The sequence below is a fragment of the Adiantum capillus-veneris genome, chromosome 10 (assembly GCF_014529385.1).
Source record: "Adiantum capillus-veneris isolate H3 chromosome 10, ASM1452938v2, whole genome shotgun sequence".
In the NCBI taxonomy this organism is placed as follows: domain Eukaryota; kingdom Viridiplantae; phylum Streptophyta; class Polypodiopsida; order Polypodiales; family Pteridaceae; genus Adiantum; species Adiantum capillus-veneris.
Genome location: NC_140940.1, coordinates 133086837 through 133104555, shown reverse-complemented (window position 1 = coordinate 133104555; position 17719 = coordinate 133086837). Strand labels below are relative to the sequence as shown.

At 44.0% G+C, this 17719-nt stretch overlaps 1 protein-coding gene across 1 annotated transcript in view; it reads right to left on the bottom strand.

Moving 5' to 3' along the window:
* Positions 1-3380: 3380 nt before the first annotated feature.
* Positions 3381-17719, bottom strand: part of LOC147449685 (uncharacterized) — a 31253-nt gene continuing 16914 nt past the window's right edge. The window contains exons 2-3 of the mRNA XM_086522678.1: positions 3943-4240; positions 3381-3845 (exon numbers count right to left, since the gene is read on the bottom strand). Coding sequence (XP_086378804.1) covers positions 3789-3845; positions 3943-4152 — 267 coding nt within the window. The 5' untranslated portion in view covers positions 4153-4240 and the 3' untranslated portion in view covers positions 3381-3788. The remainder of the gene's footprint in view (positions 3846-3942; positions 4241-17719) is intronic.

The following is a 17719-nucleotide window of genomic DNA, read 5'->3' as shown; positions in this document are numbered from 1 at the left end:
TGAAGCGGGTTTTATGCAGATTAAAATGGGATGATATTGAAGCTTTGAGGGCTATGAGGCCTTGGTCTATGGAGATGCTAGGGTAAAGGGCCTCAACATCAAATGTAAAGAGGAGGGTGGAAGGTGGGAGATGTAGGGATTGAAGGTCCTTGATGAGGGTAAAGGAATTACTTAGGTGTTGTTTTTGCAATTTAGGTATAAAATAGATGGGGCAAGGTTTAGGAGGCCTATCCAATGGTGAGAGGATGACGATACGATCAATGGGGGGAAGGGCGGGGAAACTATGGGTGATGAAGAGGAGGGAAGAAATGTAGGAGAAAGGGATAGAGGTACAAGGTTCATAGAGGTCATTGAGATGGGAGAGTGCATTATCATCATACCAAGATTTAGGGAAGATTACCAAGCCTAGATTCTTATTTACCAGTTTGATAATGATGGGAGTGATCCTTAGTAAGGCTAGCAAGGGCTTTAATGACAAACAAGGGGTGTTTTGAGAGAAGAGAAAGGGGGGGTGGGGGGGGGGGGGTGGGGGGGGTTTGATAGGATTTACCCAAGTAATGGGGTGTGTTATCCCTAATCTTTCCTCCTGTTTTCTTTTCCCCAAAAGGCTTGAATGTTGGGGGAGGGGCAAATTTTTGGGAATGAGTTTTGTTGCAAGGTGAGAAGTTGGGAGGGTTAGGAATCAACCAATTCTTGGGGGCTTCAAGATATGCAAAACTGTAGTTGAAAATGGTGCATTGTTCTCTCGGACTATAAGGTGGGTGCTCTCATGTGCAATATACACAAGTCTCACCAAACTCGCTATACCAAAGCATACCAAAATGATAACTCTCACAACTCAAACACGAACAAGACACAATGGTAACAACACACTCATGATCCCAAAGCAACCACCGTCCATAAACCCAAGGTACCAAGACAACAATAGTCTGTTGGTTGGCAGCACCCTCAGCTCCAGTCCATGACTCACAAGCAGAGATACAAGGGGGATGTAGACGATGATGTGCAATGGAGTGTAATGTGTGCAACAAAGACAATGATACTCTCTTCGAATGAATGCCAACTGACCTCAAGGCATACAAGGCTAGATACACAACTGCCAGAGTGGAGTGCTCTGATGAGTGTGTGTGATAGTGCTACAACTCCCCAAGATATGATACAAGATAAGATGACTATGGCTATCTTGTGGTCATACAAATTGGCTCTAAAGTCTCAAACTCTCTAATATGGTGTTCACTACCTAATTGTCATGAAATGGCCCATATCATCTCAAATGGTACTCCCAAGCTTTGGAGTCGTCGAATGAGTCGCTCTCGAGGGAGTGTATCAAAGGCTTTGCGGAAGTCCACAAATCAACAGTACCATCTCTTCTTCCGTGCCTTTGCCCCTTTAATGAGGCAGCGCAGTACAAAGATGTGATCTATGGTGGAGAAAGCTCATCGGCCATCTAGACTAATGCATCTGCCACACTAGTATAATTACGACGCTCATGGAAGGGAAGGTGCCCATCTGCCTACATCCTCACCTCAAACCACAAACAAAATAGCGTGTGAAAAACAAAATTCACAGCAAATATTATTACATGATTATTTTAGAGTGCTTCCCACGCGCTCCATTAGCTTCTTTTTTGGAGTGTGATTGCCCACCGTGCCCTACATATCCTAATTTCACTTGGTGGGTATTCAAACCTCGAGATTATTTTTTGGGAAGGAATCCGCAACATCAGCTTCGTTGAGGTCCCTGTCGTGAATTTTGTGCTAAACTACCACACTTGGAAGATCTTCATGTGGCTTCTTCTTTCATGTGCGGGTGTTTCGCAAGCGGTTTCAAATCCGGCGATTGTATCACATGGTCACTCGTCCTATCTTGATTATCAAGCGCAAATCCTCATCATTCGTGTGAGAACTTCATCGATTAAGGTCTCTAAGCTAAAAGCATATTTGGATCGCATCTCTATTCGCCACTCCGACAACATCATGAACAAGGTTGCTGAGTTCACTCCCATTAAACGACAACTTGAAGAAATCGGACATGCTATTGGTAATCCCATGCATAAGTTACTTACTAAATTGCCCCTCTTTTGACACATTTAAAGACAATGTCCATATGCATCGTCCTATGTCTACTTTTTTGGAGACGGTTAGTCTCCTCTAAGATAAATGTCTCATATGTAACCAAGGCAAGTCCAACACTGCGCTTGTAGGCAAAGACAAAGACAAACCCAAAGGCAAGGTAAAGGTCAATCTTTCCAAGTCGAACCTGCAAAACAACAAGGTAACAAGCACAACAACAAAGAAAAGAGAGAGTGCACATTTTGTGATTGGTTTAGATCTCTTGAAGAGTAATGATATACTACGTGCGACCTCGACAAGAAGGCCAAAGTGAAACTCAAATCCCACCCTCACATTGTTTTAAGCAGGCATTTGCAACCACCTGAACTTCAATGTATCAAGTACAACTAACTATCTTTATTAAGAATCATGATGCAAGCTCCTCTTTTGCACTTTAGGTCCATTGTAGAGTTTGACAATTTCATTTGATGTAATGTACATTGAAAGTTAATTACAATCAATTTTGCGGTGGCAAGCATAGAAGGTTGTAACATTTGAAAAGTAGGTTGCTTTAACATATGATCAAGAAGATCCTTTTGGGCTTCCAATGCCATCCCTTTAGTAGCGTCTAGCCACTATTTTATGATATTTTGGCAAACTGCCATTCAAAAGAAAGCACAAAAGAGAGAGAGAGAGAGAGAGGGAGGGGAGGGGAGGGGGGAGGAGGGAAGGAGGGTGCACAATGGCCAATAGCGGGAGTGGCATGAACCCCAAGAGGAAAATCCATGTTCTCAACATAAGGGGGTGGATTGGGTTTGCTTAAACCCCAAGAGATGTGCTAGAAGCACTCTTTAGCCCCTTCTCACCTATGTATACCTTAATACACTCTCACTGAGAGAACAATGTAGACAGTTAAAAGTAGAATGGAGCAAGCATAGTACGCTCCAAGACAAACTAAATCAATCGACAGAGGCTATTGTCATCTGCAGGGACTTTTGTACTTAGTAATTCAGAGAGAGAGAGAGAGAGAGAGAGTAGCTAAATCATTCCAAAAGTATAAATACTCTGAGAGATCACACTGTATTCTATGTCCTCACAATACGATGATGAGGTGAAACTACGTGCAACATGTCCCCTTTAAAATCAATGCCATAATGTTGCTTTCGGCACGGTCAGTAGCCCTCCTTTAGTGTGTCTACAACGGGCTTATGATATGTCGAAGTGTTAGATGTAGGTAAACTTACGTGATCTGTCAACATTTACAGGGAATACTGTTCATGGACACCACACAAAAAAGATGAGACCACATTAAAGAACTAGTCACAACTGTCTGGATATCTGACGCCAAAGAAAAGTCTCAGCCAATAGACAGTAAGTATACTATGGTACGTTGCCAAAAAAAAGAAGTGGGATTTAGCACGACTTGAACAAGGTTTGTTCATAATTTATCCAAAGCAAAAGCCTTGCTTTGTTAACTATCCACACCGTGATTAGTGATCTATTTTACTTGACATTTTGTCAAATAGCATAGCAATAATGCAAGCTCATATGGTCCCATGAATGTAAGAAGAGTCCAAAGGACATCAAACAAGCCTCTCTGCTTGCCAAGGTCTCTATCATGAACAACAAAAACAAAAGCTATAAATGGGACCTCTGCCACAGCTATTGTACTACTTGCCCTGGAATTTCATGTCATGAATAGCAAAAACATCTGTACATGGACCTCTGCTACAGCTACTAAACTACCTTCTTGAATTTGCCGCGAACTTTCTGGAAATTGCCGCAGCTGTTGTACTGCATTCACATTGCAAAAATCATGTCAAGGAACGATGCTTACATATTCAAATTCAAGTACTAACAAATAGATTTGAAAGAGACAATTGAAAAGTACCTGCAGGTCCAGAGACTCCATGTCCAGCTCCACTGGACTATGAAAATCCACCGTGACCCATGCCGTGTATACATCATAGAACATCTCGTGCCCCTTTAAGGGGACAACGTAGTCATGTAATCGTCGGTCAAGCAATGCCAGAAGAGTGTCCCCCTGAAGCATAGAGCGAATGGCATTGATCAATACCTGACCGACATCCTTGCATGCCATGGCCAGATTCTCTCTTGTGACAATGACAGAGGAAATTTGGCCAAATATAATGGTCGTGGAAAGACCATAACGGTGATCCACGCAAAACCTACATGTAACAATGAAAAGTAAGCAACAAAATTTCTTAGTTTGAAGGTATTGTTTTCTAAACAAGAAGAAATAATTTCAGTAAAATGTATGAATTAAAATCTAGGCAATAGAATCACACGAAACGAAATAATAGAAAACATATACAAAAACAACCTTTTTTAGGTAAGATTTTATATTTTTCATAGATTTAAGCCTACCATCTTTAGTCGGCTCACAGGGTCAAAGTTAATCAATACTATTGCTTCTTTAAAAAAAGATAGCACTAAACCATGAGCTTTCAAGAGTTACGTTTTGAACAAAATTGTTAAAATAGTATCTTGGACACATTGATCGCTGACCAACGGCCCATAATTCGCACATGCCACAGTGGCTATGATCATGCCAGCTCATCAAGAACATACCCACGGCAAACCTGCTAATCGTTTAAAACTTCGCTTCAACGAATAGATTGTCCAGCCAATTACTGGAGGAATGGGAGCTTGCCAGAGCCGGGAAAAAGAAGAACCTAATAGACAAGAAACTAGCCCTCACTTGTCATGGAGACTATGAGACAGTCCCGTGGACCTCTTACCCACAAACCTGGGACCCTTCACAAGCCTCCTCAATGGGAATCGAGCACGTTTCTTTTGTCAGGAGTGGCAACAGAAGATGGGGTGAATGACAAGAACTTCCGACCCGTGCACGCGATTTGATGCATAACCTCCTCCTATGAAGAGCCCTGTACGGGTGATCCGATTGCACTCTAATAAAAATACACCATCCTCTTGAAATACGGTAGAGCATTGATTTTGTCCCGAAAGATCCCACTTCGTGATGTGCTTCTGAATGGTAGACGCCTTGGAATCATGTAATTGCTTTTGGATAGGCCAAGGGCCTTCAAATATGCTATGTGAGTTCTCTATCTAGCATTCTACCGCGTGGAGAAGCAGAGCAGATGAAAATCATGTCCATCATTCGTTAAAAGTTGTTGGAGCATTGGTAAGGCCAAATGGCATCACCAAAAATTCATAAAACCGAAGCTCGTCCGAAAAGTTGTCTTGTAGACATCTCCCAGCACGATTCGGATCTGATGATATCCGCTCTTCACATCGATCCTGCTGAAACAAGAGGATCCCTGTAGTCGGTCAAGAATATCATCGATCCTCGAAATCGGAAATCTGTTCTTGATGGTGACTTTATTGAGAGCTCTATAATCAATGCACATTCTCCAAGATCCGTCTTTCTTTGAAACCAACAACACCAGAGAGCAGTAGGATAAAGTACTCGGGTGGATAAGACCCTTTTCCAAGAGGTCTTTCACTTGGTTCATAATCTCTTCATTCTGGGCTCGGCTCACACAATAAGGTGGCCGGTTCAGTGGTGTGCTTCCAGGTATCAGATCAATGGTATGATCCTCGGGACGAGCTGGTGGCAACTCGCCTGGCAGGCCCTCAGAAAAGCAATCGGGACGAGTGTGGAGAAAATCTTGGCGTTCTTTATCAAGTTCACACATATTTGTCCTATGTTCATCATTCAACTCTTTCAAAAAGATGGAGTAAACATACAGACTGGATTTCATTAATTTCAAAACGGCCAAAGCCGATACAGTAGAGACAGACTCGCCCTTCAATTTCACATCAAGTACAATTTTTCGTCCCTTTTCATTTGTCAATGTCGCTTTCTTCGCCCGATAATCGACCACGGCGCTGTTCTTACGGTACCAAGGGACTCCAAGGAGGACATCACAACCTTCCAAGGGCATTATGTAGAAGTCCTCGTGCCCCAAATACCCCTGACAATGCAACCGAAGTTTGCCAATGACATGTGTAATGGCTACGTCCCGTTTGGGTGCCGCTAGAACTGCCTCTGCTTGTGGTCTCATCCGATCAGGTGTAACCTCGAGCCGCACCGCAAATTCAGGTGAAATGAAGTTGGCCTTGGCTCCTCCATCAAAGAAAATCAGGGCTTCTTGATCTTTCACTTTGCCCCAAGCTCGGCTAAGTTCTGTACTTTCATCAATCGTGCTTGGGTCAGTACCCATGCAATCTAGAACCAGTCCTGCTTTCATCTTGCCTTTTCGTCCACGTTCATCAGCTGCTCTCGAATTCTCTTTCCTGTCTTCATTCTGTTCTTGCTGTCACAAATTGGTGACGTGTCAAATGTGGGGCAGCAATGGACACACCCTTGGCAGCAAACCCGCGAAGACAGGACTGACGTGGCAGTGTACGGTCCTCCGTGATTTGCGGCGGAAAATCCACTGACAGTACTAACGTGGCTGGCTGTACGGATCTCGCTTTTCACACTGCAGACAGTACGGAATTCCAGCTTTTCTCTATGCAATTCCTACGCAAGGCTTGGAGAGAGAGAGAGAGAGAGAGAGAGAGAGAGAGAGAGAGAGAGAGAGAGAGTTTTTTTAATATATGATTGCTTTATTTTAAGCTTATGTGAAAAGATGGCAGCTTTTGGGGCTCTGCTTTTGGCATCCCTTGTAAACCTTTAAATAAGTGGTTGGGCTATCACTTTGCAGAGCATCTAGACGCAGAATCTGAGAGTGAGAATCCTCCCACTTCCTTGTACTTTGAGCACAGAGTAATACAAAAAGACATACCAAAAGGGGTGCAAGTCTTTGGGGCCAATATCTCTAGCCGGGCCGTGTTGAGTCAATTGTGAACTGTGAACTGTTTTGAAGTGAATCTCTGTTGTCTCGCGGTAGAATCTTGACTTGGAGTGTCCAAGTTTGTTACAGTGGTATCAGAGCGTTGCCGATTTCTCTTCTACCGGGAAATCCGATCCTTTTCTCGCGACACTTATGGATTCAAACAGAGACCGGTCGACTTCCTCTGCATCTGGGGATGCAGGAAGAGATCACGAAGAAGATTCTCACGAGGAGTACGGCCCGCCTCGGCCTACTCAGGCGGATATTGAAGAGATGGAGCGTCGACGATTGGTTGACGATGCGACAAAGATGATGATCAACCTTGCGAAGGATCCGAAATTTGCCAAATTTTTGACTAAGGCATCCTTCGACGAAGTGCACTCTTAGTGGCGGAAGGCCACAGAACCACCCCTCAAACTCGCACTCAAGAAACCTCCTACTCCGAGGATGTTTACAGAGCAAGAATTAGAAGAGGTGGTTGATACACGGATTACCCATCTTTTTGACGCAACCAACAAAGCCAAAAAGCATGACAAAAAGCAGAAGAAAGGAACTGACTTCCCGGGTTATTTGGGTCGTCAATCTACTTTTGCCTCGGCAAGAAAGTAGAAGAAGCATGTGCGATTTGAAGGAGTATCCAGTTCCTCTCCTTCTTCTTCTGACAGTTCTTCTAGCTCTTCTTACTCGAGTGAAGAAGACAGGAAAGGGAAAAAGCGAAGCAAAAAGCAAAGCTTCGGAAAGGGCCAGAAAAAGGCAAAGAAGCCTAAGTTTCGCCCAGTTTCTGACAATTCTACAGAGGACTTGTCTTCAGATAGTTCGGACTCCGATAATCACAGCTTTTATGCAAAGAAGAAGAATTTCTATAAAGCCATCCAGTATGACTTTCTGGAGGATAAAAGCAAGAAAGTTCGAGAATTTAAAGAAGGTGGACAGTCAATTAATTTTGACACTTTTTCTGGATTCCAAGATGCTTCGAGGGCTTTGGCCTTCAATAAACATATTATCAAGAACAATACCTAGCTTATACTCCTCATTGAAATCAAGCCAACTATCACTCTTAGAGCCATACACAAAGAAAGCGCCAGTTAAATGGCTGAAATTTAAAAGGCTTTTTATTTCTTCTTGGTTGACTCGGGAGTACGAACGTGACATACAAACTGTTTGGAATCATCTCCGGATGACCAAGAAAGATACTTTGGACGCATATTGCGAGAGATTTTGGAGCTCTTTTCTACCCGCTTCTTCATTTAAGAAGATCTCGTTTAAAGAACCGATTGAGCGGTTTAGTTGCGGACTTCCTACAAAGATCTGAGATCACTGCTTAGAGCAAAAGTCCGATTCTATTCAAGAACTGATGAGTCATGCGAAACGGGGCTTTGCCATACACTCACACAATTTGACTTACCCCACAGATGAGATCATGACGCAGAAAACCGAGCAGACTTCTAAAAATGAAAGTAGAAAGAAGAAGAGTCCCCGAGATCAAAAAGATAAGGATGCCCGGACCCCGGCTCACTCCTCGGAAGAGAGCCAACTACATCAAAGAGGGGAAGTGTTTTGGATGCGGGGAACAAGGACACATCTCCGTGAAGTGCCCTAAAAAGGCATAGAAAGAACAAGATGAAGAAAGGCCAGAGAGTTCAAAAGCAGCTGAGGAACATGGACGGAAAGGCAAGATGAAAGCAAGACTGGTTCTTTGATGAGGATCCAAGGCCAACTTCATTTCACTTGAATTGGCTGCGCGGCTCGAGATTACACCCGATCGGTTAAGACCACAAGCAGAGGCAGTTCTAGCGGCACCCGGCAGGGACGTAGCCATTACACCTGTCATTGGCAAACTTCGGTTGCATTGTCAGGGGTATTTGGGGCATGAGGACTTCTACATAATGCCTTTGAAAGGTTGTGATGTCCTCCTTGGAGTCCCTTGGTACCATAAGAACAACGCCGTGGTCGATTATCGAGCGAAGAAAGCGACTTTGACTACTGAAAAGGGCCGAACCATTGTACTTGATGTGAAATTTAAGGGCGAGTCTGTTCCTATTCTATCGGCTTCGGCCGTTTCAAAATTAATGAAATCCAGTCTGTTTGTTTACTCGATCTTTTTGAAAGAGTTGAATGATGATCATAGGACAAATATGTCTGATCTAGAAAAAGAACGCCAAGATTTTCTCCACACTCATGCCGATTGCTTTTCTGAGGGCCTGCCAGGCGAATTGCCACCAGCTCGTCCTGAGGATCATACCATTGATCTGATACCTGGAAGCACACCACCGAACCAGCCACCTTCTCGTGTGAGCCAAGCCCAGAACGAAGAGATTATGAACCAAGTGAAAGACCTCTTGGAAAAGGGTCTTATCCAGCCGAGTACTTCACCTTACTGCTCTCTGGTGTTGTTGGTTTTGAAGAAAGACGGATCTTGAAAAATGTGCATTGACTATAGAGCTCTCAACAAAATCACTATCAAGAACAAATTTCCGATTCCTAGGATCGATGATATTCTAGAGCGACTACAGGGATCCTCTTGTTTTAGCAGGATCGATTTGAAGAGCGGATATCATCAGATCCGAATCGCGCCACGAGATGTCTACAAGACAGCTTTTCGGACGACTTTCGGTTTATTCGAGTTTTTGGTGATGCCTTTTGGGCTTACCAATGCTCCAGCGACCTTTAACCGAGTGATGGACAGGATTTTTAGAGAGTACAGATCTTTCGTGGACACTTTCTTTGATGACATTATTGTCTTCTCCAAGGATGAGGCAGATCATAGAGCACATCTGCTACAGGTCTTTCAGGCATTGTGGGATCACAAGTTGGTGATCAATGCAAAGAAGAGTGAATTTTTCCTACCAGAGATACACTTTTTGGGACACATCGTCTCAACAGCAGGAGTGCAGATGGGCCCGGCCAAGATAGAGACTATCCGTGATTGATCCGATTTGAAGAATGTCCAAGAAGTTAGAAGCTTCTTGGGCTTATGTTCTTACTACCGGCGGTTCATTAGAAAGTTTGCAGAGGTTGCTTCCCCTTTGCATATCTTAACATAGAAAGGAGTCCCTTTCTCGTGGGGACCCACAGAGGTGACTGCCTTTCAGACATTGAAAGAGAAATTGACTACAGGACCAGTTTTGACTTTTCCGGATTTGCAAAAGTCATTCGAAGTATATTGTGATGCTTGTGGTCGTAGTTTGGGTGCGGTCTTAATGCAAGAAGGCCATGTCATTGGCTACGTGAGCCGATTGTTCTCAAGGCCAGAATTGATAGCACAGATATATGAGAAAGAGCTTTTGGCGGTTATCCATGCTCTTACTCAGTGGCGACATTACCTACTCGGAGCCGATTTTACGATCTTCACAGATCATCAGAGTTTACGCTACTTCTTGTCACAGAAGCAGCCATCGGAAAAGCATATGCGGTGGGCAATTATCTTGTCACAGTTTCACTTCTAGATTGTCCATGTGCAGGGACAGAAGAATTTGGGTGGCAGATGCTTTGTCCCGGAAGCCGTTGGTTCTAGCTATTTCTGCGATACATCATAGGAGCTTCGAGGATATGGTCGATCAGTATGCCACAGATACAGATATTTTACTCGGATACGGAACGGGAAGGTAGTAGCGGAATATTCCATTCGGGATGGCTGATTGGTGAAGAAAACAATGTTGTGTGTTACACAGCCGTTGAGGGAAAAGGTTCCAACCGAATACCATTGTCCACCATTTACGGGTCACCGCGGCATTGCTACCACCTTGAAAGGTGTGGAGAGATACTTCTTTTGGCCGAGACTCAAGAAGGACGTGGACAATTTTGTACACAGTTGCTTGGTATGCCAGAAAGTCAAGTTTGAGAGGCATAAAACAAAGGGATTGTTACAGCCTTTACCCATACCCACCTGCCTCTGGGAAAGTATTGCAATGGATTTCATTTTTTATCTCCCGAGAACACAGAGTGGGTACAATGGTATCTGAACTGTTATTGGCAGATTTAGCAAGCAAGATCATTTCATTCCAGTGAAGAAAAGAGTCGAGCCGGATCACTTAGTGAGACTGTTTGTTGCCCAGATCTTCAGATTACATAGCATGCCTGAGACAATTGTCTCCGACAGGACCCCAGATTCACGAGTTTGTTTTGGAAGGCGATTTGGGAGAACATTGGCATGCGGTTGCAGTTCTCATCATCTTTCCACCCGCAAACAGATGGGGCCCATCGGAGATTGCAAATTCAATCGTAATGGATTTATTGAAGTCTTACATCTCGGATCAAAAGACTCAATGGGAAAAGTATTTGCCCTTGGTGGAATTTGCCTATAATAACACGATTCACTCTTCGACGAGGAAGGCGTCATTTGAGATTATTGAAGGTGCTACGAAGGTTCCACCCTTCCTAAGCACAAAAGGTAAGATTTTTAAAGCCGACCAGTACACACGGGACTTGGACACTGCTTTTGCCAAGGTCCGGGAGGCTTTGAAGAAATCTCAGGAAAGACAGAAAAAGGCAGCAAATCGACATCTTCGCGATTTGAAATTAAAGGAGAACGATTGGGTGCTCTTACGCTTTGAGAAGGCACGCCTAAGAAAGAAAAAGGGAAAGGAGCGGCTTTTTCCAAAGCTTAGCATGAGATACTATGGACCTTTTCAGATTTTCAAGAAGATAAATGATGTCTCCTTTAGACTGAAGCTGCCCGATACTTGGAGGATTCACAATGCTTTTCATGTGAGTCTCATGAAGACTTTTAAAGACGATGTGCCCGATGATAGGGAGCCAAATGAGCAACCGGAAGTGGAGGAAAACGAGGAGATACTCATTCCAGAACAGATTTTGGCACATAAAGATAGAAAGGTAAAAGGTAAAATGATAAGGCGGTTCTTCGTAGAACTATCCCGCATTGGATGCGAAGTGGATGGAGGAGGACGACCTAGCAGATGCTCCTCAGATTGTGAACCTTTACCTTGAAGCATCTGGTTTAGCGTAGTCTATTCCAAATCGAAACCTGAACTCAGCTTGGGAGGAATTTGGTGTAGCAGGTATGCACAAGAGGGAAATCGCTCCACTCCTTTGTCAACAGATTGCCCCAATTTTTTACACTAAAGTCACTGATGTCTCTTTTGAGTTTCAGGGATACTATGAGCTGACAGTATTCTGCTGTATGACTTTATGAATTGGAATTCCCGATAATATAATACTGATTTGTACCTGACTCGTTTAAGTGCAGGAACTGATAGACGAAATGGCTGTAGCATTTAGGTCTGAAAGATCTCGATAGACATGGTTGCAATAAAGATTAGTTAATCGGGCATCTATGAGGTCTCGAGTGGATCTAGATGCGATTGCTAAATACGTTGCCGATTAATCATGGTCTAAGATCCAAATAAATTTTGAATGTGGTTTGTCATTTGACAAGTGATGTCATGTGATGTGACTGTCGATTGGTACATGTGCTAGATGTGTTTTCCTAGTGCGTTGGTACTAACAGTCAGTGTCTGCTAAGACAGTTTATGGCCCCTGTCTGTTTTGCAAGCGTAATCGAGGGCGATACAATGCTTTCAAGAGTGGCGTATGTCACAAATTGGTGACGTGTCAAATGTGGGGCAGCATAGGACACACCCACACACCCCGGCTGGCAGCAAACCCTCGGAGACAGGGCTCACGTGGCAGTGTACGGTCCTCCGTGATTTGCGGCGGAAAATCCGCTGACAAGGCTGACATGGCTCGCTGTACGGATCACGCTTTTCACGCTGCAGATAGTACGGAATTCCAGCTTTTCTCTACGCAATTCCTACGCAAGGCTTGGGGGGGGAGAGAGAGAGAGAGAGAGAGAGAGAGAGAGAGAGAGAGAGAGAGAGAGTTTGTTTTTTTGATAATTTCTTTAATTTAAGCTTATGTGAAAAGATGGCAGCTTTTGGGGCTTTGCTTTTGGCATCCCTTGTAAACCTTTAAATAAGTGGTTGGGCTCCCACTCTGCAGAGCATCTAGACGCAGAGTCTTAGAGTGAGAACCCTCCCACTCCCTTGTACTTTGAGCACAGATTAATACAAAAAGAAATACCGAAAGGGGCGCTAGTCTTTGGGGCCAATATCTCTAGGCAGAAACTCCGCCGGGCCGTGTCGAATCAATTGTGAACTGTGAACTGTTTGAAAGTGAATCTCTGTTGTGTCGTGGTAGAATCTTGACTTGAATGTCCAAGTTTGTTACACTTGCTGTGCCTTTTAGGGCACTTCGCGGAGACGTGCCCATGTTCCCCGCATCCGAAACACTTCCCCTCTTTGATGTAGTTGGCCCTCTCTCGATTAGTGAGCCCCGGTCGTGAATCCTTGTCTTTCTTTTCTTGGGAACTCTTTCTATTTCTACTTTCATTATTAGAAGTTTGTTGGGTTCTCTGAGTCAAGATCTCATCTGTGGGGTAAGTCAGATTGCCTGAACGTATGGCAAAACCCCGTTTCGCATGACCATCAATTCTTGAATAAAATTTGACTTTTGTTCTAAGCAGTAATCTGGATCTCTGTAGAAAATCCGTAGCAAAACCGCTCAATCTATTCCTTAAAAGAGACCTTCATAAATGAAGAGGTTGGTAGAAAATCTCTCGCAATAAGCGTTCAAAGAATCTCCCTTGGTCATCCAAAGATGATTCCAAGCGGTTCGTATATCTCGTTCGTACTCCCGAGTCAGCCAAGAAGAAAATAAAGAGCCTTTTGAATTTCAACCATTTAACTGTAGCTTCCTTCCTCAGAAGAAGAGTGGACCACCATGTTCGAGCATCTCGGAACCCAGAGAAGGATTCAAATTTAATCGAATGTCCACCTTCTTTAAATTCTTTTGTTTTCTTGCTCGTCTTCGAGGAAGTCATATTGGTTGGCTCTGTAGAAGTGCTTCAAGAGTGCTTGTTGAAACCGGCCTGTTCAATCCAAAAAGGACGGTAGACTTTACTTCAAACCTTGATTTAGCTTTCACCCATTATTAGTCGTCTATTATTCCTGTACTTTCAAGACACAAGAGAGGGGAATGGGATACAGATGCTAGAATGCACCTGTATGAGAAGACCGACACCAGATTGGCCCCTAACTTAGGCGCCCCTTTCGGTATTTCTTTATTGTTTAAAAGAGGGAATATATGCTGTGGTTCTTTCCAAGCTGCCCCGCACAACCTTGGCTGAATTTTGACTGTTCTGGCTTGATTTCGGTAGCATAGCTGTACTAGAACCCTTCACAGTCAGTATTCCCACGCATTGGCCGACTTTCCCGACGCATACAGGCACTTTGCAAAACCTGGCGAGAATCTGCAGCACGCTGAATTCTCTGTTTTCAGCCCTGAAAATGCGCCAGATCGCTTGTACAGCGGTCCCCTTGCATCCCCGAACCTCCTGGGGGTATTAGGGTCCGTTTAGGGCCAAAACCCTAAACCTGCAAAAATACACAGCAGTCTGTAATTTACTGTTTTGGGCTCCGTTTCGCGTGCCGGTCGCATCCGTAGCAAGTCCTCGAGCTCCCGCACCTGTAGGGCTACTTGCCCTTTGAATCGGACGAGATTTCTGGCATGAAACCTCTCCGAATTCACCTGTACCTGCGGGGGATTAGCCGCTAGCTAATCCAGTACCTGTGCAAGAGGCTCTTGCCTCGGCAATCGCGCATGAACCCACACAATTGTACATTGGTCAAATGAAAAGCCCACTAGAGGGGCATAACATACTGCCATAGAGGAGAGAGAGGGCAGTGCGTAGCGTGCAGGGCATCATTCTTGGCACCGCACTGTACATAGGAGGGAAAGCAAGCACTCCATAGCTCTTAACCTGTGACAAAATCTGAAAATGAGCCTCTCCCAGCTTAAAATTCAACACCCCCTTCTCTTGCATAAGGAAAGTGCACCAGAAGGTGCCACTTGGCACATTTATAAGCATTTTCCCGTTTCGGGGTTGCCACCTAAAAATCTCCCAACCGGTTGCCCAGTTGACTTCACTGCAGAGTAAGAAAATGTTCCCCTTGTCATTCCGGAGGTAATGACGCAAACACATTTGCAGGTCCCAAAATAGCAGTTCCCTAAATTTTAGGAGATGCTGCCATTGTATCTTTCTAGGTCATCCGACCCTCTTTGTACAGTGTGGCCACATCCAGAACTGAAATGTAGCCTCTGTAGCAAAGGATTCGCTTTGGCTAGTCAATGACCCCACTTAGCTAACCATAGTCCTTGTCCAACCTTAGTGCTCTCTTGCCCTCAGGCCTGGACTCCCTCTGGACAGTTCCACACTAGCTATGCAATGCAGGGCAGTTAGATTTCCCGAGGGGTGTTTCCAAAAAGTGAAAGTAAATAGATAATAAGAAAGAAATCAACAAAAAGGATAGATAGTAGTCACACGCTGGTGACATACCCCCCTCTTGAAATCTCAAACGTCCTCGTTTGCATCTATGTCGTATATGCTTACTGTCAACACTGATGTATTCAACACCTGTCGACACATATACGACACATACATGCTCATTGTCAACCCTGGTGTATTCAACACCTCGTCGACTCATGTATTGCCTGCGTGTGAACCCTGTCCCAATGACATAGTGGTAGCTTCACACTTGCCATTGCTTTGAGTCACTAACCTTCCAATGACAAAATGGTAGCTGCACATTTTGCCACTGTCTTATAGTACACGTTGGATCCCGTAACACTTTCAAGCATACCCAAACCGACAGTTTAAGAATGCAGTTACAGATGTACTCTTTAATAGAAGCAATTACTGTATCCTTGACAAACTGACAAGAAATACTCACTTCTATAGCCCTAACCAAACTTTTGGACATTCCATAAGAGCAATTGCCAAACTGACAATCTGTACAGCTCTAACATTCATGTAACAGGTATTTCATTTGAGCTCACTTTAAATACCATGTACATCATTTGTTTCAGAAGCCATTGTCACACTGACAATCCATGTAGCTTTGAAACTCAAGGGGTCAAGGTAGGTTGCAAACCGAAGGCTTCAAGGTAAAGTGATAACACAGTTGGTGACTCTGCAAGTTCACCTTCTTCCATCCACTTAGCATCCATTGGTGGATAGTTTCTGAACTTTACCAAGTAACGCCTAGCAACCTTGCCTTTCACTTTCCTTTCTTTGTGTGCCAAAATCTGTTCAGGGACCAAGATCTCGTCAAGTTCCTCGACTTCCGGTTGATCTTCAACTGGCATATCTTCTGGCATATCACCCACATAGGGTCTGAGAAGACTCACATGAAACGCATTGTGAATCTTCCAACTGTCAGGCAATTTTAGCCTATATGCAACATCACTGATTATGTTGCACACTTGAAAAGGCCCATAGTAACGCATGCTGAGATTTGGAAACAATATTTCCTTGCCCTTCATCTTCTTTAACCTTGCCTTTTCAAAGCGTAGAAGCACCCAATCACCAAGTGAATATACCACTTCACGACGGTGACGATCAGCTGCTTTCTTTTGCTTTGCCTGAGTCTTCTCTAAGGCCACTTTGACCTTCTTGTACATTTCATCCATGTCCTGAACATACTTATCTGCTTCAAATATCTTGTCCTTTGTATGCAGTATGGGAGGAACTTTCTTGCCACCTTCAACTATCTCAAAAGATGCCTTGCCAGTTGATGAATGCACTGTATTATTGTATGCATACTCCACCAATGGCAAATACTGCTCCCACTTTCCTTTATGCTCTGACACATAGCACTTCAGCAGATCTAGGACAATAGAATTTGCCTCTTCTGACTGCCCATCTGTTTGAGGATGAAATGACGAAGAGAATTTGAGCGTGGTGCCCATATTCTCAAACAAGCCTCTCCAGAACAAACTTGTCATGCGTGGATCACGGTCACTAACAATCGACTGTGGCATGCCATAATACTTGAAAATATTGCTCATAAACAAGCGTGCCATCTGATCTGGCTTTATCTTCTTCCTGACAGGAATAAAATGAGCCTGTTTGCTGAATCTGCAAATAATGGTCCAAATACCATCGTTTCCTGTCTGCGTTCTCGGAAGATCAAAGATAAAATCCATAGCAATACTTTCCCATGGTTTATCTGGAATAGGTAGTGGTTGCAATAACCCTGGTGCCTTTTGCCTGTCAAACTTGACCTTTTGGCATATTACGCATTCTCGCACAAAGGCATCCACATCCCTTCTCAATGTAGGCCAATAGAAGAATGTCTCAACCGCTTTAACTGTAGCATCGATACCACGATGCCCTGCATACGGTGGGACATGACTCTCTTCCATCACTTTGCATCGCAATGGCTTTGCGACACACAATCTGCCATGCATCATCATGAACCCATCTTTAAGAAGATAGTGTTCATGACGTTGTCCATCCATTAGTTGCTCGAAGACCCTTGCAAAATCTTCATCATTTGCATACTGTTCTCTCATATCATCAAGTTCATGATGATAAGGAATCGACACAGCTGAAATTTGTGGCTTCCTTGACAAGGCATCAGCCACAACGTTCTTCTTGCCTTCCACATGCACAATCTGAAAATGGAACATGGACAAGATATTTGCCCATCGCATATGCTTCTCAGATAACTTTGTCTGTGTCAAGAAGTACCGCAAGGTCTAATGGTCCGTTTGGACAACGAAATCTGCACCTAGCAGGTAGTGTTTCCAACTTAAGAGCGCATGAATCACAGCCAGTAACTCTTTCTCATAGACCTGCATGGTCATCTCTGGCCCTTGCAAAATTCTGCTCTCATAGGCTACTACCCTGCCATCTTGCATTAGCACTGCACCAATGCTACTACCACAGGCGTCACACTGGACCACAAATGACTTCCTAAGATCTCGCAACACAATGACTGGATCTGAAGTCATCTTTTCCTTTAAGAGATTAAAAGCTGAAAT